Source organism: Salvelinus sp. IW2-2015, linkage group LG31, assembly GCF_002910315.2.
Source record: "Salvelinus sp. IW2-2015 linkage group LG31, ASM291031v2, whole genome shotgun sequence".
Lineage (NCBI taxonomy): Eukaryota > Metazoa > Chordata > Actinopteri > Salmoniformes > Salmonidae > Salvelinus > Salvelinus sp. IW2-2015.
In genome coordinates, this window is record NC_036870.1 from 6,252,964 (window position 1) to 6,279,226 (window position 26,263).

At 43.4% G+C, this 26,263-nt stretch overlaps 1 protein-coding gene across 3 annotated transcripts in view; it reads right to left on the reverse strand.

The window, feature by feature from the left end:
- The window catches only part of samd12 (sterile alpha motif domain containing 12), a 127,503-nt gene that overhangs the window by 93,027 nt on the left and 8,213 nt on the right, over positions 1 to 26,263 (reverse strand). For 2 of the 3 annotated variants that reach the window (XM_023976471.2, XM_023976470.2), the window contains exon 1: positions 22,498 to 23,259. The exons of the other annotated variant lie outside the window; for it this stretch is intronic. In XM_023976471.2, the coding sequence (XP_023832239.1) occupies positions 22,498 to 22,558 (61 nt within the window). In that variant the 5' untranslated portion in view covers positions 22,559 to 23,259. Of the gene's footprint in view, positions 1 to 22,497; positions 23,260 to 26,263 lie in introns of those variants that run through there. 3 annotated transcript variants of the gene reach the window in all.

The window sequence follows — 26,263 nt, forward strand, 5'->3', positions numbered from 1 at the left end:
TAGGCTTTTGTGCGGCTGCTCCCCCATGGAAACCAATTTCATGAAGATCCCAACAAACAGTTCTTGTGCTTGATTTGGATCTCTTTTAGTCCCCATTTGGACTAATCTTCCAAGAGTCCTTAAACATTCAAATACAATTTATAATACAAACACATTTTCACATATAACCCACTATTACAAACATACATAATATACTAACATAATGACCCAATAAATACTCAATCTAAAAAATATTGATTCTTCATCTACTATAGTCCCACAACATTTCTATATACACTGCTCAAAAAAATAAAGGGAACACTAAAATAACACATCCTAGATCTGAATGAATRAAATATTCTTATTAAATACTTTTTTCTTTACATAGTTGAATGTGCTGACAACAAAATCACACAAAAATTATCAATGGAAATCAAATTTATCAACCCATGGAGGTCTGGATTTGGAGTCACACTCAAAATTAAAGTGGAAAACCACACTACAGGCTGATCCAACTTTGATGTAATGTCCTTAAAACAAGTCAAAATGAGGCTCAGTAGTGTGTGTGGCCTCCACGTGACTGTATGACCTCCCTACAACGCCTGGGCATGCTACTGATGAGGTGGCGGATGGTCTCCACACCTGGACTAAAGCATCCGCCACTCCTGGACAGTCTGTGGTGCAACGTGGCGTTGGTGGATGGAGCGAGACATGATGTCCCAGATGTGCTCAATTGGATTCAGGTCTGGGGAACGGGCGGGCCAGTCCATAGCATCAATGCCTTCCTCTTGCAGGAACTGCTGACACACTCCAGCCACATGAGGTGAGCATTGTCTTGCATTAGGGAGAACCCAGGGCCAACCACACCAGCATATGGTCTCACAAGGGGTCTGAGGATCTCATCTCGGTACCTAATGGCAGTCAGCTACCTCTGGCGAGCACATGGAGGGCTGTGCGGCCCCCCAAAGAAATGCCACCCCACACCATGACTGACCCACCGCCAAACCGGTCATGCTGGAGGATGTTGCAGGCAGCAGAACGTTCTCCACGGAGTTACATTGTGTTGTTTAGTGTTCCTTTTATTTTTTCGAGCAGTGTATTATATGTAAATCGTTTTAAAATAATGTTTAAATTTATATATGGAAAGGTTTCTAATTTGCTCAGTTAATTTATTCAATTTCTTTATTGCTCTAAATCGAAATGTTATTTTGCCTATTTCTCTTTCTGTCTGGATAACGCATAGATGGTGGACAATCTATTCCTAGTATTTATGGAATGTCTGTCTCTTACCAAATGAATACCGTTGTGAATAGAACTTGGCCGTTTTAAATGATGTATATTATGAAATAAAATAAGCATGTTTTTTTCAATTATCTTGTCGATTGATGACCAACCAAGAACACTGCGCATGACTGCAACAAAAGAACCATATCTCCACCTTAAAACACTCCTTGATGATGCATTTCCCCAGACACAGAACAGTAGTTCACCTGACTCTCAATTAATGCTTGTGTTATTTGCTGAATAATTTTTCCTGGTAAATATTTAGCTATCCTTCTGATTATGCATGCTGTTTTAATATATAATATTTTTTTACATAGCCATGAGGTTTTTACATAGATGAGTTATTTGAGACGACCATGATAAGCAGTTGTCTAGCTGCACTCCCAATAGTTTGGTTTCTGCCACTTCTTCAATTTGTATTTCTCCCATACTTAATTGTATCCCATGCTGTTTTGGCCTTTTCCTAGTTGAACAGACCAACATAACTCTGGTTTTCTTGGTGTTTAAAACAAGTTTGTTTTGGCAAACCCACTCCCTGATATTCTCCAAATCTCCTTGTAAAACTTGCTGTACCTGTTGAACCGATTGTCTTGCTGCATAAATTGTAGTATCATCTGCAAATATAGTAGCTTGAGGTTCAACTAAGGCATAGGGAAGGTCGTTGGTATATATTAAATAAAGAAGTGGCCCAAGGCAGTTGCCCTGCGGTATTCCACAGTTTAACACGAGGGGAAGAAAATGAACCATTGATATAGGTGGACTGTTTCCTATCAGTTAGATATGACTGTACCCAATTCAATGCTACCTCCTTAAAACCATAATGCATTAATTTTGTCTAAATTATTTCATGATCCACTAAATCAAATGCTGCACTGAAATCTAAAAATAGTACACCCACAAACTTGCCATTATCCATAGCATTGAGACACTGGTCAATCATGTCAACCAATGCAGTGGTAGTGGAATGGTTTTTGCGATAAGCATGCTGATTGGCTGTAATCAGATCATGCTTTTCCATGTACTCCCACATTTGTCTACTCACAATAACCTCCAATATCTTACTGAGTATAGGGAGTAGACTAATTGGTCGACTATTGGCAGGAGTAATGGGTTCTTTGCAGTCTTTCGGAATAGGACACAGTTTCGGATCCTTTGCAAACATCCCCTTTTCCAGTGACCAATTAAATATGTATCTCAGTGGAACTGCAATCTGGGGAGCAGCACAGCAAAGCAAAGAATTGTCCATAAGACCATAACCTGTAGATTTACCATCAGGTAATGACTTCAATAGGCTTAACACCTCCTCCACTGACACCGTTTGCAGACTAAAAGAGCAGATCTTAAGTTGCTTCCAGAGGCAGTCTGGAACTCGGTAGTGATTGTTGCAACTGAGGATAGATGATTTTTACACGCTACAGCCCTCATTGGTCCCATTCTGTGAGCTAGTGTGGCCTACCACTTTGCGGATGAGCCATTGTTGCTCCTAAACACTTCCACTTTACAAAAACAGTACTTACAGTTCACCGGGGCAGCTCTAGCTGGTCAGAAAGTTGACGAACTGACTTGTTGGAAAGGTGGCATCCTATGGCCCTGGTCCACAGTGTTCTATTGGTCAGAGCCTACAGCGTGGCAGTGGAACGCTCCACTACCGCCAGTGTCACACGGTCAACGTTTTGGATGTCAATGAGTTCACACCCTTCTGCTCCCCCTCAGTGTTTGTGTAAGTAACAGGACTCTGCTGGATCACTGGGCACCTGACTAAAATCAGCCTTATATTCCTTATGTATATTTTTGATAGATTACATTAGGTCATGTCTATGGCCAGGAGTTTTCCATGACCACGTTACGTGACCATGACCATCTCCTAGAACTGGGGTCCAGACTGCAGTTTTGTTCCAAGATGGCGTAGGAGTCAGACTTCTTTTTCCTCGTCTTGTCCCGTGTATATATCTTTTATATATTTTTTCGTCGCAAATCTTTTTATATTTTTCCTAAACCTCAACTTTAATATACTCTCCTGCAACTCGCCTCAATCAATGTGGTATGGATCTGCAATTTTTTAAAGTATTTTTCTAGCCAGCTAACTAGCTCCTAGATAGTAGTCAACTAATCACTGGTAGTGGTCATCAGCTAACCTCTAGCTCGGAAATCCCTCGCCAGTTTGCACAACGCAATTCAAAACAGAGCATACCGGACTTATTTTCTCTCAATATCCCCGGATTCCTACCGCAAGCTCTGAACCTTCTCACCTGGATCATCGCAGCTAGCTAGCTGCAATCCGAGTTGCTACTCCTGGCTAACGTCTCTGTCCCGAAGCAAGCACCAATTAGCCTGGAGCTAGCCCATGCTAGGCCCATCTCTCGGCTAGCTGAAGAGGTCCATCAGCCACTCCTTGGGCTACAATACCTATTTTGCCAATTAGCCTGGACCCCTTTTACTACAAGAAGCCCTGCTAATCTATCACGACTGGACTACCGATGTAATCTCCCCGAGGGTTCTTTTTGAAACAGGCCCCTCCGTCGCGACGTCCCCTGAATGCCCATCTGCTAGCCGCGGCCCGCTAGCTGTCTAGAGCATATCGGACTGTTAGCTGAATAGGTCCATCGGCAAATTTCTTGGGCCACTATACCTATTTTGCCAATTGGACTGGGCACCTTTACCACACGGAACCCTACAAATCCATCACGGCTGGTCTGCCGACGGAACCGTACGAGGAGGCTACAACAGACTTCTTCCGTTGCGACGGACCTATAAGGCCCTTCTGCTAGCTTGCTAGCCCCGGCCCGCTAGCTGTCTGAATCACCGTGTCTCCAGCCAGCTTAACTACTCACTGGACCCCTATGATCACTCGGCTACGCATGCCTCTCCCTAATGTCAATATGCCTTGTCCATTGCTGTTCTGGTTAGTGATTGTCTTATTTCACTGTAGAGCCTCTAGCCTTGCTCAATATGCCTTAGCTAACCCTTCAGTTCCACCTCCCACACATGCGGTGACATCACCTGGTTAAAATTATGTTTCTAGAGACAATATCTCTCTCATCGTCACTCCATGCCTAGGTGCCTCCACTGTATTCACATCCTACTATACCTTTGTCTGTACATTATGCCTTGAATCTATTCTATCGTGCCCAGAAACCTGCTCCTTTTACTCTCTTTTCCGAACGCACTAGACAACCAGTTCTTATAGCCTTTAGCTGTACCCTTATCCTACTCCTTCTCTGTTCCTCTGTTGACGTAGAGGTTAATCCAGGCCCTGCAGTGCCTAGCTCCACTCCCATTCCCCAGGCGCTCTCATTTGTTGACTTCTGTAACCGTAAAAGCCTTGGTTTCATGCATGTTAACATTAGAAGCCTCCTCCCCAAGTTTGTTTTATTCACTGCCTTAGCACACTCTGCCAACCCGGATGTCCTAGCCGTGTCTGAATCCTGGCTTAGGAAGACCACCAAAACCCCTGAAATTTCCATCCCTAACTATAACATTTTACGACAAGATAGAACTGCCAGTTCTGTCATACTATCCAGGTCTGTGCCCAAACTATTCGAGCTTCTACTTTTAAAAATCCACCTTTCCAGAAACAAGTCTCTCACCGTTGCCGCTTGCTATAGACCACCTTCTGCCCCCAGCTGTGCCCTGGACACCATATGTGAATTGATTGCCCCCCATCTTCAGACCTTGTGCTGCTAGGTGACCTAAACTGGGACATGTTTAACACCCTGGCCATCCTACAATCTAAGCTTTATGCCCTCAATCTCACACAAATTATCAAATGAACCTACCAGGTACAGCCCCAAATCCATAAACACGGGCACCCTCATAGATATCATCCTAACCAACTTGCCCTCCAAATACACCTCTGCTGTCTTCAACCAAGATCTCAGCGATCACTGCCTCATTGCCTGYRTCYGTAATGGGWCTGCGGTYAAACGACCACCMCTCATCACTGTCAAACGCTCCCTAAAACACTTCAGCGAGCAGGCCTTTCTAATCGACCTGGCCCGGGTATCCTGGAAGGATATTGACCTCATCCCGTCAGTAGAGGATGCCTGGTTATTCTTTAAAAGGGCCTTCCTCACCATCTTAAATAAGCATGCCCATTCAAAAATAATTAGAACCAGGAACAGATATAGCCCTTGGTCCACTCCAGACCTGACTGCCCTTGACCAGCACAAAAACATCCTGTGGCGTACTGCATTAGCATCAAATAGCCCCCATGATATGCAACTTTTCAGGGAAGTTAGGAACCAATATACACAAATCCCCACATTCTTATCGGCAGACTCAACAGCCTTGGTTTCTCAAATGACTGCCTCGCCTGGTTCACCAACTACTTCTCTGATAGAGTTCAGTGTGTCAAATCGGAGGGCCTGTTGTCCGGACCTCTGGCAGTCTCTATGGGGGTGCCTCAGGGTTCAATTCTCGGGCCGACTCTCTTCTCTGTATATATCAATCATGTCGCTCCTGCTGCTGGTGATTCTCTGATCCACCTCTACACAGATGACACCATTCTGTAGACACTGTTAACTAACCTCCAGACGAGCTTCATTGCCATACAACTCTCCTTCCGTGGCCTCCAACTGCTCTTAAATGCAAGTAAAACTAAATGCATGCTCTTCGCCCCGCACCTGCCCGCCCAGCATCACTACTCTGGACGGTTCTGACCTATAATATGTGGACAACTAAAAATACCTAGGTGTATAGTTAGACTGTAAACTCTCCTTCCAGACCCACATTAAGCATCTCCAATTCAAAATTAAATCTAGAATCGGCTTCCTATTTCAAAGCATCCTTCACAAACAAAGCATCCTTCACTCGTAAAACTGTTTCACCTCGTAAAACTGACTATCCTACCGATCCTTGACGATGTCATTTACAAAATAGCCTCCAACACCCTACTCAACAAATTGGATGCAGTCTATCACAGTGCCATCCGTTTTGTCACCAAAGCCCCATATACAACCCACCACTGCGACCTGTACGCTCTCGTTGGCTGGCCCTCGCTTCATACTCGTCGCCAAACCCACTGGCTCCAGGTCTACAAGTCTTCGCAAGGTAAAGCCCTGCCTTATCTCAGTTCACTGGTCACCACAGTAGCACCCACCCGCAGCACGCGCGCCAGCAGGTATATTTCACTGGTCACCCCCAAAGCCAATTCCTCCTTTGGCCGCCTTTCCTTCCAGTTCTCTGCTGCCAATGACTGGAACCAACTGCAAAAATCGCTAACGCTGGAGACTCCCACACTAACTTCAAGCACCAGCTGTCAGAGCAGCTCACAGATCATTGCACCTGTACATAGCCAATCTAACTACCTCATCCCCATACTGTATTTATTTATTTAGCTCCTTTGCACCCCAGTATCTTTACTTGCACATCTATCACTCTAGTGTTTAATTGCTATATCGTAATTACCTTGCCACTTTGGCCTATTTATTTATTGCCTTACCTCCCTTATCTTACCTCATTTGCACACACTGTATATATACACACTTTTTTCCCTACTGTATTATTGACTTTGTTTGTTTATTCCATGTGTAACTCTGTGTTGTTGTATGCGTCGAACTGCTTTGCTTTATATCTTGGCCAGGTCGCAGTTGTAAATGAGAACTTGTTCTCAACTAGCCTACCTGGTTAAATAAAGGTGAAATTAAAATTAAAATGACGGTGCCACATTGAATGTCACCAGGCTCTTCAGTAAGGCCCTTCTACTGCCAATGTTTGTCTAAGGGATTGTGCCCAAATTTATACACTGGTCAGCAATGGGTGTGGCTGAAATAGCCAAATCCACCTACTTTTGTGTGCTATATATATATATAAACTATAAACTGTAAATATTGATCACATTCCTTGTGTATGGTCATATACTTTTATACTGTGAACCTGTTATACATTTTTACCTCCTGTTTCAGGAAGTGATTTAACTGAGTACTGCCCATACATGCATACGACCTTCCACCCCCACCTGGGATATGGATGCCTGATGAAGACCTGGGAGCATGAGCAGCAGTGTGCAGCATTTCCCTCCTTCAACTCCAGCACCTGCAAAAAGGTACCTGGATGTGCACATGTTCTTCAGCTTTTGGAAAGCAGACAACCAGGTTTTGCCTGTGCTTAGATCTATTCAGTTTATTTTTATCCTCCCCCAAAAATAAAACTCTAGTCCTTGCCAATGACAAGCATTGAAAATATGAAGAGTGGTACTCAGTGATGTGTTGGATTTACCCCAAACATAGCGTTTTGTATTAAGGACAAAGTTAATTTCTTTACCATATTTTTTGCAATTTTACTTTAGTGCCTTACTGCAAACAGGATGCATGTTTTGGGATATTTTTTATTCTGTACAGGCTTCCTTCTTCTCACTCTGTCATTTAGATTAGTATTGTGGAGTAACTACAATGTTGTTGAGTCATCCTCAGAGTTTAAAATGGGGAGAAAACTGTTTTAAGGTCACCATGGGCCTCATGGTGAAATCCCTGAGCGGTTTCCTTCCCCTCCGGCAACCGAGTTAGGAAGGACACCTGTATCTTTGTAGTGACTGTGTGTATTGATACACCATCCAAATTGTTATTAATAACTTCAGATAGTCAATGTCAACCTCCCTGGTCTATGTGGTTGAATCTGTGTTTGAAATTCACTGCTCGACTGAGGGATAATCGTGTGTGTGTGTGTGGGGTAAAGAGATGAGGTACAGTTGTCATTCAAAAATCATGCTAAACACTTAGTGTAGTCCATGCAACTTATTACTTAACTTGCCTAGTGCCTTGTGTACATTGCTGCACTTATGTGATGAAATATTAAATTAACATTTTTAAGCTAAATGATCTGATCAGCTGCATCAGACTCATTGCTTTTTAACGTGTTTTTTTTTAGCCTAGGCTTACTGGTTGTATGAATTTGGGATCTATCGTCCCAGAGTTTGTTTGGGAAAGGCCATTTCTTTCTCGACAGGCTGACCAATAGAATATGCAAACTTTTCCACTATGAGGATAGTAGATTGACATGGGCCAGTGATTCTGCTATTCTTTGCTCATCTTGTTGGCTGAGGAAAAGTAAACGTGTACAGTTATTCTAACACCTTCAAAGTGCGCATCAGAATTCGGTAAGGACAGTAGATCGTTGCACCCTCGACTTGCGTGTTCTGTTCATATGAATTACCATAATTTGTCATTCTGAGCACCGTGGGTGGACGCCCTAATTGGGTTACGCACCCGATGCATATGGGTCCGGTAAATTTCTCAAAATGTCCAGTAAATGAAAATGCCGTGCCACATTTTACTAACTGAACCTGTACCACATGTGAGTTCTTGGTGCATGTTGTTCTATTAGAATATCACTAGGGGGCAGCAGATAACATCCTTTGGTAGAGTGGCCGACATTATCTTACATTCAACATTTAGGTCCAAAGCTTTTTATAAACACTGACATTCATTACATAAATCACACATATTGATAAAATGTAGATTGCGGGCACTATTTGAAGTCTAATCAGAAAACAGACAGAAAGAGTACTGTCAGGCCTTACCATGGAATAGTTTTGAAAATCCAAACCTTACATCACCTCAAAAGGCTCGAAAAATGATCCAAAATAAATTATGAAACATAAACAAAATGCACGCACTCTCATGCTCGAGGTCAAAGATTAAAACCGTTTCCTTGACTGTAATCTCTAAAAACACATTCACTCTAATCCAATCTAACCCCACACTATTTTTGGAGGGTACACAAACTACACGAGCCGCATAATAATTTGATTATTTTCATACATTTCCACGACAGGCAAATTTGTGTCGTGGGGAGATATATATTTTTTCTATATGACACGTCCATAAATCTGATGTAAGTCATGTTGGAGCGATGCCAGGTGGGGGAGAGCTGCCAAAGCCTGTTCTGGGCCACTGTCACCGAGAGATACAGGAAACCCAACAAGGAAAACACATTTAATAAATAAGAGTTTTCCCTTATAGAGTAAGGAGGCAAGACGCCCGTTTGGACCTGATGCAGTAGCTCTACTTCCACTTCAGTCCACAACAATGTAAAGCAGAGGATACCCAAAGAATTACTGGACAAAGTCCTGCCGGATTTGATTGTGACAATTATAGGCTACAAGACAATACTGAACAAAAATATAAAAACGCAACATACAACGATGAAAGAGTTTACTGAGTTACAGTTCATAAGGAAATCTGTCAATTTAAAATACATTCAGTAGGCCATTATCTATGGTTTTCACATGACTGGGAATACAGATATGCATAGGTTTGTCAAAGATACAAAATAATAATAATAAAGTAGGGAAGTGGATCAGAAAACCAGTCAGTATCTGGTCTGACCATTTGCCTCATGCAGCTTGACACATCTCCTTCACATTGTCCTCATTGTCCTCATTGGCTGTGTGAAGTTACTGGATATTGGCGGGAACTGGAGCACCCTATCGTACAAGTCGATCTAGAGCATTCCAAACATGGTTAATGTGTGACATTGTCTGGTGAGTGTGCAGGCCATGGAAGAACTGGGACATTTTCAGCTTCCAGGAATGGTGTACAGATCCTCGCAACCTGGGGCTGTGCATCATCATGCTGAAACATGAGGTGATGGTGGCGGATGAATGGCACGACAATGGGCCTCAGGATCTCGTCACGGTATCTCTGCATTCAAATTGCAATTGTGTTCGTTGTCCGTAGCCTGCCTATACCATAACCCCCACCGCAACCAATGGGGCACTCTGTTCACAACGTTGGCATCAGCAAACCGCTCGCACACACGACGCCATACACGTGGTATGCGGCTGGTTGGACGTACTGCCAAATTCTCTAAAAAGAAGTTGGAGGCGGCTTATGGTAGAGAAATGAACATTCAATTATCTGGCAACAGCTCTGGTGGATATTCTTAGTCAGCATGCCAATTGCATGCTCCCTCCAAACATCTGTGGCATTGTGTTGTGTGACAAAACTTCACATTTTAGAGTGGACTTTTATTGTCCCCAGCACAAGATGCACCTGTGTAATGATCATGCTGTTTAAATCAGCTTCTTGATATGCCAAACCTGTCAGATGGATTTATTATCTTGGCAAAGGAGAAATGCTCATCAACAGGGACGTAAACAAATTTATGCACAGAATTTGAGCGAAATAAGCTTTTTGGGTGTATGGAAAATTTCATTGATCTTTTATTTCAGCTCATGAAACCAACTCTTAACATGTTGCGTTTATGTTGTTGTTTAGTGTATTATCAACAAATAAATAATTACATGTGAGAGAAGTGTTTCAAATCTGAGCTGATTGAAACAAAATGTAAATTAGACAACTAGACATAAACCCCTGAGAGTTTCAAATCCAAGCAATAGTAAACACGCAATGGCAGCAAAACATGAACTCCACTGAACCCTTACAATGCCACCTCATTATCACCATTTTTAATCAGCATACTGACTTGTTAAGAAGGCTAGGTGATTACCAGATACATCTGGTGTCGTTTCAGTTTCATGCTCTGAGTAGTCCCCCTAGGCAGACGAGTTGCATCCCACAATGTTAAAACAATATTCCGGTACTCACCCTAGCTCTGGGACTTCCAAGATTGAGAGCAACTAGGCAGAAACATGATGCAGTCTCCTTCAAATAGAAAGGGCAATATACATGAGAGGGCCATGTTTTAAACAAAAGCAACTTGGGATGCAGGACACGGAGCTATCCTCCTGCTCTCTCCCTCTTTCCCCCTCTCCATATCGTTACTCATTGCATGACTGGTGTTCAACCATTCTGGAGCGGCAATTCATTATGCATTCTCTGTTAAGCGTGTCTGTACAATTACAGCAATACTGCGATAGAAAGAGAGAGATTCAAAAGGGATAGAGGGCGAGGGATGGAAGGAGAGGTGAGGGACGGAGATGTGAAGAAAGGATGGAGGGAGAGTTGCCTGGTCTGTGTCCTGTTGGAGGGGGGCTTTGTGGGGTAGGTGGGGGTTAAGGAAAAAGGATGCTTTTTTCCCTGCAACAGTTACTATATATAGCCCAGAACATTCACCCCCCCTCCCCCCTCCTCTTTGACATGTGCTGTGCGTACATCGTGAGGCAGAGTCAGTGAGGCAGAGTCAACGAGGGGGAAAGAGAGAGAAAGAGCTGAATGGAATTACATAGAACCACCATCTTGGCAGTTGGCATTACTGTATCAATGGTCTTCGGAAGGACTTGGGTTGGTCATGAATCCAAAGGTCGTACGAGTGTTTCAACATACCAGCCCTGGAATAGCTCATCCCAATGTCCTTGTGTTTGATCACCTGTATAAATGAACTCATATCACGCTGTCGTAATRGTATAGTTTCAGACAACAATAATCTTGTCAAATCAAATTTTATTTGTCACATGTGCCGAATACAACAAGTATAGACCTTAGTGAAATGCTTACTCACAAGCCCTTAACTAACAATGTAGTTGAACAAATAAATACAATACAATAAATATTTTTTTTAACAAATAATTAAAGAGCAACAATAAATAACAGTAACGAGGTGACGAGTTCAGATTTCTAAACTTTGAATATTATTAATCATTAGTTATGCTAGAGAGATGAGGGGTGCCATAGTCTAGGGTCTACACCAGCAGTAAATGGTTATCTGTAGGATGAATGTATATGATCAGTGCAATTAAGCTTGGAATGTGCCAAGTGTAGGCAAGATGATCACGTGGCAGCACTGATAAGGGCAGAGAGCTGTGGATTAGTGATGAAGGGGGTCGAGGTCAGGTCACATTAAGGGAGAAGGAACAGTTTATTGCCTGTATAACTTAACTTCCTGCCTAGCAATAAAGATGCAATGTTTGGCAAGAAGGAAGAGACTCCACCCCAAATTGGGGTATATATATATATATATATATATATATATATATATATATACACACACACACCACCACTGGTAGAACCATTACATCGTCTGTTCAGCTGTTCGATCCTTTGGGATGAATAAACTTGGTTTAAGCTATCATAGTGTTCGTCGAGTTCTTACTCTGATACTTAGAACCTAACAGAGGCTATATACAAGGGGTACTGGTACAGAGTCAATGTGCGGGGAGTCCAGGGTGGCTGGAGTCTGATCATTTTTGGGCCTTCCTCTGACACCGCCTGGTACAGAGGTCCTGTATGGTAGGAAGCTTGGCCCCAGTCATGTACTCCGCCGTACACACTACCCTCTGTAGTGCCTTGCGGTCGGAGGCCGAGCAGTTGCCATATCAGGCGGTTGCTCTCGATGGTGCAGCTGTAGAACTTTGAGGATCTGATGACCCATGCCAAATCTTTTCAGTCTCCTGAGGGGGAATAGGCATTGTCGTGCCCTCTTCACGACTGTCTTGGTGTGTTTGGATCTTGTCAGTTTGTTGGTGATGTGGACACCAAGTGACTTGAAGCTCTCAACCTGCTCCACTACAGCCCCATCGATGAGAATGGGGGCGTGCTCGGCCCTCCTTTTCCTGTAGTCCACGATCATCTCCTTTGTCTTGCTCACGTTGAGGGAGAGGTTGTTATCATGGCACCACACGGCCAGGTCTCTGACCTCCCCATAGGCTGTCTCATCGTTGTCGGTGATCATGCCTACCACTGTTGTGTCGTCAGCAAACTTAATGGTGGTGTTGAGTCGTGCTTGGCCATGCAGTCATGGGTGAACAGGGAGTAAAGGAGGGGACTGAGCACGTACCCCTGAGGGGCCCTGGTGTTGCGGATCAGCGTGGCAGATGTGATTGAATCGTGTATAGTACTAGAAGCGAGCTAAGGAGAAGTATGAGATGAGCATAGACCCTGATTTTAAGTCATATACAACTTCGATCTCAAATTGTACTTAAAGCTATACAATGACGAGCATCACAGACTTTCCCTCAGGCTGCATAAAGCCCCCCATATCAGCATCAACAACATCAACGTTTGGATTGAAGACAATATAGAAGGGTGAAACAAGGTGGTTAAGGTTGTGGAAACACAAGTAGGCTATTTAAAGTCAATCCGTACTATAAATACAGAGTTGATGTTCCCTGCAGGTATCCAGAGTCATATTTGAACCCGCAGATCTAAAGAGAAGCCAGAAGTATAATCAGAAGTGAGGTTTGCTCGGTGTGAGCTGGTCCCCGGGCGCTCTCTGGCTTCGCTGTCAAAGTAGAGCAGAGTGAATTGTTTGTGCACACACTGCATGGCCCAGAAACCAGGCCTGGAGAAAGAGGCCAACTGACTGTAGCCCTGTACAGCACAGATGGGGCCTCAGCAGCCAACTCCCCGGAACATTTTCCAAAGGTGAAGCTAATTAGTGATCCGCTAGAGGGCGTAGAGGGGAAACAGGGGTGAGCACTCTCTCTCTCCCCATTCGTACCAGGGGAGACCCTGAGGGGGGGCTTGAAGAGGAGTCGGGGATTGACTGGGCTCCAGTAAAATGACAATTCATAGGCTCTGCTGCCAGCCCTGCAGCTGCTCTTTTAAATACTAACAGTAGCGTCGAGCACTAACTACAAATAAGCCTTTTCAGAAGCTGCAGAAAAATCATCTTTACTTCTCTACAGATGCTCTGAACGCAAACAACTTTTGTGATTTATGGACTGAGGAAGTCTGAATAATGTTTTTTTTCTTAACTCTTCCATGCAGTCTAACTTCTTCCATCTGCGGTTCACTCGGTCATCTCTCTTCATAGCCCATCCAAATACTAATACAGTCTTAGGCCCACTGGCCAAATTTTAACGACAAAAATGGCACTGGGCAACACTGATTCTCCCTTTCTACTGTAAGCAAAAGTCTCTGCAAGCACAGTCAGAGAAGCCTGCTAAATCTCTCCAAAAGGGTAAGTGTGTGTGTGTGTGTCTCCAACTGACTACCCTAAGGACTTCCAAGAGCACATTTTCTATCAGCAGGGGGACGGCACAGTCAGATCCTTGTTACACGCTTGCTTAAAGTACTAATTGGAACTTCTTTGAAGAGGGAAAGAGGAGCTCATTGTCCCATATGGGGATCTTCACCTCATGTGACCCATTGACTAAGCCAATGAGTGGACGGGGGGTTTCAGTGGGACTGTGTCTATCAATACTATGTCATGGCTAGCTAGATGCATAGGTCATCTCAGCCAATGGGGCATTAACATGCATGGGTCAACTTCGTCACAACAGCAGAGACGAGTAGGTAGTCTCAGTTACTATAATGAAAAAATATATAAAAATGCAACAATTTCAAAAAGACTTTACTGAGTTACAGTCCATAAGGAAATCAGTCAATTGAAATAAATTCATTAGGCCCCAATCTATGGATTTCACATGACTGTACAGTCATGGCCACAATTTTGATAATGTGAAAAATGTAATATTTGTGTCAAAGTTTGCTGCTTCAGTGTCTTTATATATTTTTGTCAGATGTTACTATGGAATACTGAAGCATAATTACAAGCATTTCATACGTGTCAAAGGCTTTTATTGACAATTACATTAAGTTGATGCAAAGACTTAATATTTGCAGTGTTGACCCTTCTTTTTCAAGACCTCTGCAATCCGCCCTGGCATGACGTCAATTAACTTCTGGGCCACATCCTGACTGATGGCAGCCTATTCTTGCATAATCAATGCTTGGAGTTTGTCAGAATTTGTGGGTTTTTGTTTGTCCACAAGTTCTCAATGGGATTAAGGTCTGGGGAGTTTACTGGCCATGGACCCAAAATATCGATGTTTTGTTCCCCGAGCCACTTAGTTATCAAGTTTGCCTTATGGCAAGGTGCTCCATCATGCTGGAAAAGGCATTGTTCGTCACCAAACTGTTCCTGGATGGTTGGGAGAAGTTGCTNTTTGTCATCTATCTATAATGTCATGGCTGGCTCAGCTTTGAGATGCATAGGTAATCTCAGCCAATGGGGCATTGACATGCAGGGGTCAACTTAGTCACAAGAGCATTGAGATGAGTGGGGGATCTCAGTTGATCGGAGTTACGAACAACATAACCCCACTAAACAGATGAGTCAATATTGTTACTACATGGGTCACATATTTGGTCACATATATTCCTAACACATAAAGGGCCCGTACACAAAGCCTGTGGCAAACAGTAGATACTGCTATACACAACTATGCATGGTTAAGTCCATTTGAATTCAGTCACTTTCTGACAGCATCCCTTTTGATTTACACAAAACGTTCCATGCATGCTTGCCCATGGAAGGATTGGACAGAAAGTGACCTTTTGGACATGAAAGCCAAAACATTCGGGATATAAAAAGGAGCTCAAATTTCCCACACCCCACCATACCATGATATCCAGGTCTTCATCACTGAAAAAGATAAACAGTTGAGTTCGATATAATTTAAAATCTTACAAACAGGGGTTTCAAACGGTTTGACAATTTGTGGGTGTCATTTCAATCATAGAACGGACCCATCCCTTCTGACCACTGCAATTTAGCGGTTACAGCATTGACATTTGAACTTCTACTTACTACCACAAAGATGGCCGCCTGTCCGCCCACCTTCGAACTTAAAATGCTCTATTATCTATATTTCTATGATGGCAATAGATTTCCTATGGAATATTGCCAGTATACTTTAAAACATATTCCCATTCAAGTCAACATTCTCTGATGTGTGGACCTCCAACCATCTTTGTGGTACCATTTGAAAGTTGTGATGTAGTACATTCATAAGCCAAAACATGACACCGACCCTGTATTCAAGAGCATGTTGTGTCTCAAACGATGGCAGGCACAACACAAAACCTCAGATGATGTAAAATAGGAGCTAAACTACACCATATGCGAATATGTAGGAAGAACAAAAAAAACAAGAGTTTACGCATTTTTAGGTAATGGACGTTTAAGGTAAAATAATGCTAAAAAAAATGTATCAAATAGTTTGACAAACCAGTTTGTAAGATTTTAAATTATATCGATCTCAACTGTTCATCTTTTCCAGTGATGAAGACACAGATGGTAGAGTCTGCAAAATAGGTCAAATTTGAGCACCTTGATTTTAGCATTCAGGTCCAATTTTTTATATATAAATAAATAAATAAAAACAATTTTTAAAGGTACTTTCTGAGCAATTCTACAACGGGCAAAAATGGATGGAAGGTTCCGTTCAAATCACAAGGGCTGCTGTCAAAATGGGATTGAATTCAAATGGATTTACCCTCATATTTACCCTCACCAGCTACTCTACTTCGGTTACGCCAGGATGCTCTGGCATAGTTCTTTGCCATAGGCTGTTTGTACAGGGCCTCAAAATGTATAGGTCATCTGTGCTACTTGAATTGAGATGCATTTAGCGATCGCAGCTAACAGGGCCTTGGCATGCACGGGTCAGCTTTATCACTACAGGATTGACAGGTCAATTCAGTTGCTGCAAAGTTCCGGTATGAGTCAATACTGTTGCTGCATGGGTTATTAGCACATTTAAGATTCACAGGTCAACTCTGTCTACATGGGCCATCTACAACCTCGGGATGCACGAGTCGGCTCCAACATTAGAATGTACAGTATTAGAGTACGCACAAACAACCTTTGATGCCACTAACCATGCGCCTGAGAGTACCGCCAAGGACCTGATCTAGGCCTACAGGAAGTGTTTGGGCATGGCGGGGCTTGATGAGTTCATTTCCCGGCTGTGCATGGGAACTTTCGGACTGACTGACGTTTGCGACATATCACAATTCTCCCCCTAATTCACCCTGACTTCCTATCAAAAGTTAAGTGTTCAAACTTTGCTCGGCTCCACCATGGCCCCCCAGGCTGGCCTCTGATAGGCTGTCCGATGTGAACCAGAAACGGATGCATTCTCTGAATACAAAACGTGCACAATTTAACTCACACCGTTGAGTGTGTAGCTGAGGCAGTAAGCTACAGTATTTGCGCTGGGCATCAAACACAGCGTCAAATACAAAAATAGACTATATGCTCGATTTGGRGCATAAGGACAGTGTTTAATATTTCAGCAGAAGGCACAACACTCCCAATTTAGCAACGGCAGAGAACAAAACAAAAAAAACGAAGTGCCTAGAATAATCATGACTGGAAAATAAGCTTTAGGGGTTTCTGTACTTTTTCGACTTCAGCGGCCGCAGATTKTAAAGCTTGGTCCAACCCATAGGTATGAGGAGCCTCATGGGTATTTTCCACAACCCCGTAAAACGATCGTCCTTCTACATGTTGAGTACAGTAGGCAAGGCAAGCGCCCTCCTGAATGACTGTGTTAGGTGAATCTCAAGAAGCMACATTTCCCAGAAACCAAAACAGGTTACAACGGCATCCTTATGACGTCGGACCTCATGGTCAGATTATCTGGTCGCTAAAAAGACGTACAAAGACTGCTGGTTATGTGCCCAGATACCAACCAGAGTATGGTTGGTATCTTCCCTGACGTCTTCAAAGAAAACATCTTCACCTGGTTGTAATAGGATTGTGACGTCTGAACAACCCCAATGGGATGTAGATATCTATCCATCTCTATAACCCAGTAAGCAGAGTGTATTCTAACTCAGGTGTTCCATCATGCATAGAATGTCATTCCTTACCAAGACATCTCTCTTACAGTACCTCAAGACATCTCGCTCACCCTGTGCGAAAGATGTCATGGCACACCAGAAATATATATTGTGCGCAAAAATTCAGTAAATAAGCCTCTACGGACTTCCTCTGAAATCGAGTCCCTCATCTGTGTCCACATTTATATCAAGGACTCTGAAATGGTCTCACTTCAGCCACCTCAAACCACGCAGCAGAATGGGACTCGGCAGACTTCATGGTCGTCCAGAGCTGTTACAAAGTCAAATGAAATGAAATGTATTTATAAAGCCCTTCTTACATCAGCTGATATCTCAAAGTGCTGTACAGAAACCCAGCCTAAAACCCCAAACAGCAAGCAATGCAGGTGTAGAAGCACGGTGGCTAGGAAAAACTCCCTAGAAAGGCCAAAACCTAGGAAGACACCTAGATAGGAACCAGGCTGTGAGGGGTGGCCAGTCCTCTTCTGGCTGTGTCGGGTGGAGATAACAGAACATGCCCAAGATGTTCAAATGTTCATAAATGGCCAGCATGGTCAAATAATAATAATCACAGTAGTTGTCGAGCAGAGTACACAGCAGGGTGCACCAAGACGCTCAATACTGTGTCCCAAATGGCACCCTGTTCCCAGTATAGTGTACTACCTTTGACCAGGGCGCTGATCGAAACTAGTGCACTGTAAAGGGAATAGGGTGCCATTATGGACGCAACCTCTATTCAAAAGGAGACGGGAATCATATTTATAACTAAGAGAGGAGTTTCTAAAAAGGTAATTGGCATGTCCAAGACAGTCCTACTTTAAGTTGTTTCTCTCCCTAGTACTTTCTTAGGGCGTTTTCACACACGTTTGAGCTCTAGTTCGAATCAGAGTTCAACTATTTGTTACATTGTATTTATTCATTCTCTTTCATTTGGTCCGGGTGGTTTCACATTGCCAAAATGTCAAACATACAAACACTCCTGAACAAAACCATGTGTCCATGCAATCCATTTATGATTATCATGAAGCATCACTTTTGTCCCAATCCTCGTATTACCTTTCAACAACATGCATGAGGAAACAGCACAATAGCCGCTCTAACTGCTGTGTGAATAGGCCATATTCAGTAGTCTATATCCCAGTATAGGCCCCCCGTCTCCCCTAATCTGCATCGGATGCGCTGCTATTCACAATGTTTCAGCGATATCAAGATATGATACTGCGTTTGTTCCATCAAATGCTCGCAGTCAAACAACCAATAATATTGCGCAACTCTGTTTCTTTTCCTGTGTTTGGTCCGGACTCTATTTTTCACCTGCAGCGACCCGCACCACGATACGAAATGAACCGGACCGAGACCACCCTTTTACAGCGCTCCCGAGTGCAAACAAACCAAACTAAGGGGTTAAAATGTAGAGTTCGGAAAAACTGCACCAAACCAATTTGGTGTGAAAGCCCCTTTAAAAAGGTAATTCATGCCGTTGACTGAGTGAATTGATTCTTTTGACAGACAGTAAAACTACAGGACCTGATGTTACAGTACACATGGGAGACATCAGCAGGTACGTGCTCTCAGTGCCTTGCGTCAATTGCATATTCATCAGGTCTAAAATTAGACTGTGTTACCTCTTCCCTGTTTCTCTGTGTGACTCTGCCTCAGTATATAAATTGAGTGTGTGTCTGTGTTAAAAAAAAAGAAAAAAGGACGCCTTCCAATTTACATCTAATCCACTTCAGTAAATTGGCAGTTACAAACTCAGTGGGAGGAATAGGAGGTTCTCTAATCAGTGACTGACAAAATATAGGCTGCTCTGTGAATATGAAGACAATTTGTGGGTATTTTGAAAGCATAATGAATCTGGCACAATATAATTTTCCATCCTATTTGCTTTTATTGACTAGAATATGGCCAAAGATACTACTGAGGTTGTAATGTACTACGTAAGGCTACGGAATGACTAGAACACAGAAGAAATAGCTAGAAGACATTCATATCCGTGTGTATCACTGACAACCACAGCTTTGAGGTTAAGTATGATACCACGTAGGTGCTGTTAAAAGTGTTTTCTCCCTATACTGTGGGTGCTTCCACAAAGCCCTGAGTAAACAAAGTGAAAGCGGCTAGTGTTGAGGTGCAACAAAGAGCCTGTCAGGTTCCTCGGGAAGTGTAGCCAGCATCTTCCCCTGGGCTGAGAGGCCTCGCTGACGCCAGSTCTCTAGGCCGGCGGAACTGAGGGATTCGATTTAGGCTTCTGAATGGACCGCACCGTGAGGAGGGTCGGGGTAGGATGCATTAGAGCGGCTGAGCAGAGAGAGGCCAGACTGAAGGGAATGGACAGARTCGGCCAAAGGGGTAAACACTGTTTTTAAATCAAGGGTTTTAAGCAACGGCAAGCTAGCTAGCTAAAAGGCTATAAATGTTTAACGCTTTTCGACCGGTCCTCAAACTAATATAATTGGTTCAGAGTTTGTTTTGATATTTCAACATGCGTGTCGTAATCGCGTTTGGTGTGGGGGGACAAAATAAATTTGCGCACGGTGGCGGACGTCCGGTTTGGRCATGGTGTTAAGCAATGTTCTGTAACAGTTCACTGGAACCCTCAGCCACAAAGCCGCTTACAGTGTCCCAAGTATTATGCAACAGATGACATAAGCAGTCATAACAACTTATGTCAGTATGTGCAAGATAAGCWTYCACTGTCATACAGYAGATCATGCAGCGGGACATTGTCRTGACTGTTCGTATCACTTGTCATGAAGCGACACCAGTTGTGACATCACAGACAACTTTATGAGAACTATGTCCTCTACATGTTTTCACGGCAGTATTAAGTTAGGCTTCGTCACATAGAGKCACCATCAAGTAGAACAGCACATTTGTAACAGCACTGGTCTTTAATCAAGGGTGTGTGTGTGTGTGTGTGAAGATTGAGGGAGGCACGGTGTCTGCCCATAGGCTGTCTCACGATTTTGACATAATGAAAAAATATAAAAATCGCAACACGCAACAATTTCTAAGRTTTTACTCAGTTACAGTTCATAAGGAAATCAGTCAATTAAATATAAAATGATTWGGCAATAACCTATGTATTTCACATGACTGGGCAGGGGGGCAGCCATGGGGTAGTCCCACCCACTGGGGAGCCAGGCCCAGCCAATCAGAATGAGTTTTTCCCCCACAAAGGGCTTTATTACAGACAGAAATACACTGCCAAATTCTCTAAAACAACTTTGGAGGCAGCTTATGGTAGATAAATTAACATTCAATTCTCTGGCAACAGCTCTAGTAAAGATTCCTGCAGTCAGCATGTCAACKGCAGGCTCCCGCAAAACWTGAGACAACTGTGGCGTTGTGTCGTGTGACAAAACTGCACATTTTAAAGTGGCCTTTTATTGTCCCCAGCACAAGGTACACCTGCGTAATGACCATGCTGCTTAATATGACACACCTGTCAGGTGGATGGATAATCTCGGCAAAGGAGAAATAATAACAGGGTTGTAAACAAATTTGTGCACAACATTTTAGAGAAATAAGCTTTTTGTGCRTATGCAAATTTCAGCTCATGAAACCAACACTTTACATGTTGCGTTCGTATTTTTGTTCAGTATATTTTCTGTGAAGGAAAACTATAGATGCACGTCCCCGATCACTCTATTGAAGTAACAAAACAAAAATCACTTGACTTTTAATATAAAACACAACCTGTCAATATGTCGCCTCATATTCCGATATAAGACTAGGACGGCGCGACGTATGAAAATCATGATACCGCCCAACCATAATGGACATAAACAAATGAATACATACCATACTAAATGGAGTGTCCCGGATTTATGTTTACTATGTTGTCTACCCCTGAATCCAGGTTGTTWAAACTCAGCATTGAAAGGACTCAATCACAGAACAGCCTACACGCATGTATATTCGTTACAGGACATTTTTGCAGGCTAGAGAGTAGGACCAAGGTACATTTTGTCTCTCTGTACGTAGGCCCTATATGGTATTAGTAAGAATTAAATGTCTAGATATGGGGGCATCCTTATTAAAAGTGTGGAAAAGCTGCATATTCTGCCTAAGAAATATCCAAATACAATCTCCAGCGCATTACAAGGATGTTTGGGGAGCTTTAGCAGAATAAGACCTGACCTTGGGTGAGATTAGAAATTCCTCTGATTTGCAGCTCACATATCTACACACAATCTCTGCAAGGCAAGAGAATATTGCAGCGTCAGAATCATTTGTGCAGATAAAGGCATACCTTATCTGCAAATATAGCTAAGTGTCACCACAGTGAAGTTGGTCGTTGAGAAAATGTTAAATGGTATAACAATATTTAGAGCAAGGACATGTTGMATAGACCTGAGTCTGCAGTCTGGTCATATGGGCTACATAGGAGTTTAGACTTTTCCTCACCAGTACTACATAATAATAACACAATCCCAGGAGATGCAGGGGTGACCCAGGACAACACATGAATGATACACACTTAACATTACACATGATGATCACACGGTTCAGTTTGAACAAATGTTGCATTTCAAATTAGTGATGGTAGGTGTTGATTACACCAAAACACGTTACATTTTTACTGGAGAAGTGAAACCAGAGAGACCGTTTCGGGTTTGAAAGTGATAGCATCAGTGCATGGCAACACTTAAAGATCATGAGATAGGCAACCCGTCCACAATAATTCTCGTCACACCTGACACAGAGGAGGGTTTCATTATAAGTATACTCCCATAGGTTATGAACCCACCAAACATACCTCTCATTGGATTCTGGATCCACAAGATGCCTCCAATAAGGTGAGGTGACTGGCCGAGCATCGCGGAACTGCACACTATGGCGATCTATAGCGTCTTGCCTTCTTCACAGAATGTCCACAACGTCGCCTTACGAAACTAAAGGCTATTATCACTGGTCTGAACAAAGCCGTTYGCTTGTCTACATGGCATAATTCCTAAACCAGACCTTACTGTAGATACTCGGCAGAAATAACGCGCTATCTATTTAATGCAAATAAAAGGCTTTAAAATGTCAAAAAGTGATGTTTCCTACGCAGATGGAGCACTCACCACGGGCATGTTAGTGAACAGGTGCAGACCGCAAGCACCGCACSGTAACAGCGCGCGTCACAAATGTAGACTAATTATGCAAACGGTTGCTCTACATTTACCCACACCGGCATAGAATGTAAATCATTATTGAAGAGAAAGATCTATTCTCTAGTATTTTCATCACAGCTCTTTCGAAGCAACGCTACACAGGGTTTCAAATACCGACTGACGCCTGCGTATTAATACTGATCGGTATATCATGTGAATGGACTCCTTTCCCTCTTTGCAAACACCATTGTGGTATCCATAGCAATTGCACTGTAGGAATAGATGACCGATGACCAGGCCAAAAATTATATAGAGCGCGGCAACTGCAACATCGTCCAATCACAGGCTTTCACATTTGAGCGCAGGTGACCAAGGATTGTCTATTATATTGACAAGATATTCGAGTGACCGCTCTAACAATGGAAATACATGTCCTCAAAGATGGAAGGCAGGAGGGGTGGACCATTCTAGCTAATGAGAGGGATGTGAACAACATGCCATAGAGATAGATAGAGGACTAATCTTTGTATCAGCGCTATTATAACGTCTGTGACTGCATGGGCAGCGCTACTGATCTCCAGCGCTGCCCATCTCCATTTTAAAGAAGTACATTTTCTTCTTCATTGGCTGATTACTCCCAACTCATAGGAATCCCCACCCAGTTGACTACTTTAAAATGGTGATGAGTCCTCTATCTAGCTCTTTGACCACAGGAACAACTCCAATATAAAGTCAGGGTAAATTGCCGAAATGTGTGTCCACTTATAGCAGTGCATTTGTAACAACCTAACCATTACTGATATTGAATCAAATATACCTCATGTAGCAATGAGTATTACACTTTTTTGTTGACCAAATTTGACACTCATTGACCTCCATACAAAAATTACTCACTTCATGGGCTTATTTTTGTGGACAGATATTGGGCAGAGTAAAACTTTTCCGGTTTTCAGCAAAAAAAGGAATTCACGTTTTTTTTTAGTTAACTTCGCCTTGGCTTTGAATGGGCACCTGGCTCACGCACAGGAGTCAGCCCAGTTCCAAAACTAATTAAATCACTGAGGCTCGATTAATCTCGCACAGGCGCGCGTGTAGGTGTGTTTTGCCACAGGCTGAAAGTTGATCGCATTCGAGCGAAGTCGGCTTAAAACAAAAGTGACGTATTTAAGCACATGTATTTATTTGTAGGTTTCTGTGTTTCCCCCATGCAAAGTGATTGCTTTTGATAAAAATGCTTTATCTGCCTTCCCGATGAAAACTAGTTAGAAAATGTGAACTTTTATTTGATGGAAAAGAGATGTATGTTTCTGGAAGATGCACCATGCTGCCTTGCTGACAAAATGACAGAGCGGCGCAGATTACTGTTCCATTTGAGAARGGCGCTCCTCCCTTCCAGCTGTCGCCCAATGAGGTGATGGGMCTTTGCCCGGTTCAACCCGGGCATGCTTCAAATACTTCACTTTTCACCCAGTACAAAATCCTCCCAACGAGGTAACCCGGGCCAGATAATTGAATCCCCTTACTGCCTATATCAGGTTGATTCATCCATAGACAGTGATATCATGCCTAGTCTCACTGCTGAAACAAAACAAACAACCAATTTTAATAAACAACATTGAGTTATCTTACCTTCGACAGCCATTGTGCTACTCTATACATTCGGGAATCATTCATCCAGTAGTAGAATGTAGAACTCAATATGCTTTGATTGTACATCGTCGTTTTGGTTGTTATCACTTGCTGCTGGAAAACTGGGGTGCACAGCAACTGCCTCTCAAAGAATTCTGGGGAGTGTAGGCAATTTCCAGACTTTAAGAAGTGTTTAATTTGGAACACCAATTAGCAAGTTATTATAAGGCATATTTCGTGTTGAGATTTGTAATATTTAAGATTTCCTTAATTTCCTTTTCTGAAACTGTAAGTGCCAGGGGATTGGAGAAAAAAAACGGATAAACCTAACAAAAAATGTCTTTCATATTCTTTCTTCCAGTATCACATTTTCTGTCTGTGTGTGTGTGTTCCCATAGGCTCACAAGCATGATGCTCACAGCGCTACTGCATAGTGCGAAGGCTTGCAAACTATYACAGATTAAAGGGAAACCCAGCCGAGAGCTGMCCAGTKATGTGAGCCTACCARAGAATGCGCTGTGTCTTCACTGACATTTTCAACCACTCTCTGACCCAGTCTGTAATACCTACATGTTTCAAGCAAACCACCATAGTCCCTGTGCCTAAGAATGCCAAGGTAGCCTGTCTAAATGACTAATGACCTTGTCCCACACACATCTGTAGCCATGAAATGCTTTGGAAGGCTGGTCATGGCTCACATCAACACCATCATCCCAGAAACCCTGGACCCACATCAATTCGCATACCGCCCCAACAGATCTACAGATGACACAATCTCTATTGCCCTCCACACTGCCTTTTCCCACCTGGACAAAAGGGACCCCTACAGTACACGAGAAGGCTGTTCATTGACTACAGCTCAGCATTCAAGCTCATCACTGAGGTAAGGACCCTGGGACTGAACACTTCCCTCTGCAACTGAATCCTGGACTTCTTGATGGCACACCCCCAGGTGGTGAGGGTAGGCAACAACACATCCACCACGATGACCCTCAACACAGGGGCCTCTCAGAGGTGCTTGCTCAGTCCCCTCCTGTACTCCCTGTTCACCCACTACTGCGTGGCCGCGCAYGACTCCAACACCATCATTAAGTTTGCCAACGACACAACGGTGGTAGCCCTGATCGCCGGCGATGATGAGACAGCCTAAAGGGAGGAGGTCAATGACCTGGCAGTGTGGTGCCAGGACAACAACCTCTCCTTCAACGTGGGCAAGACAAAGAAGCTTATCGTGTACCACAGGAAACGGAGGGTCGAACACGCCCCCCATTCACAWCGACTGGGCTSTAGTGGAGCGGGTCGAGAGCTTCAAGTTCCTCTGTGTCCACATCACTAAGGACCTATCATGGTCCAAACACACCAACACAGCCGTGAAGAGGGCACGACAACGCCTCTTCCACCCTCAGGAGGCTGAAAAGATTTGGGATGGACCCTCAGATCCTMAAAAAGTTMTACAGCTGCACCATTGAGGGCATCTTGACTGGCTGCATCACCGCATGGAATGGCAACTGCTCTGCATCTGACCGCAAGGTGCTACAGGAGGTAGTGCGTACRGCCCAGTGCATCACTGGGAACGAACTCCCTSCCATCCAGGACCTCTATACCAGGTGGTGTCAGAGGAAGGYCCTAAAAATTGGCAAAGACTCCAGCCACCCAAGTCATAGACTGTTCTCTCTGCTACTGCATGGCAAGAGGTACCGGAGSGCCAAGTCTGGGACCAAAAGGCACCTGAACAGCTTCTACCCACAAGCCATAAGACTGCTGAACAGTTAATAAAATGGCTACCTGGACAATTTA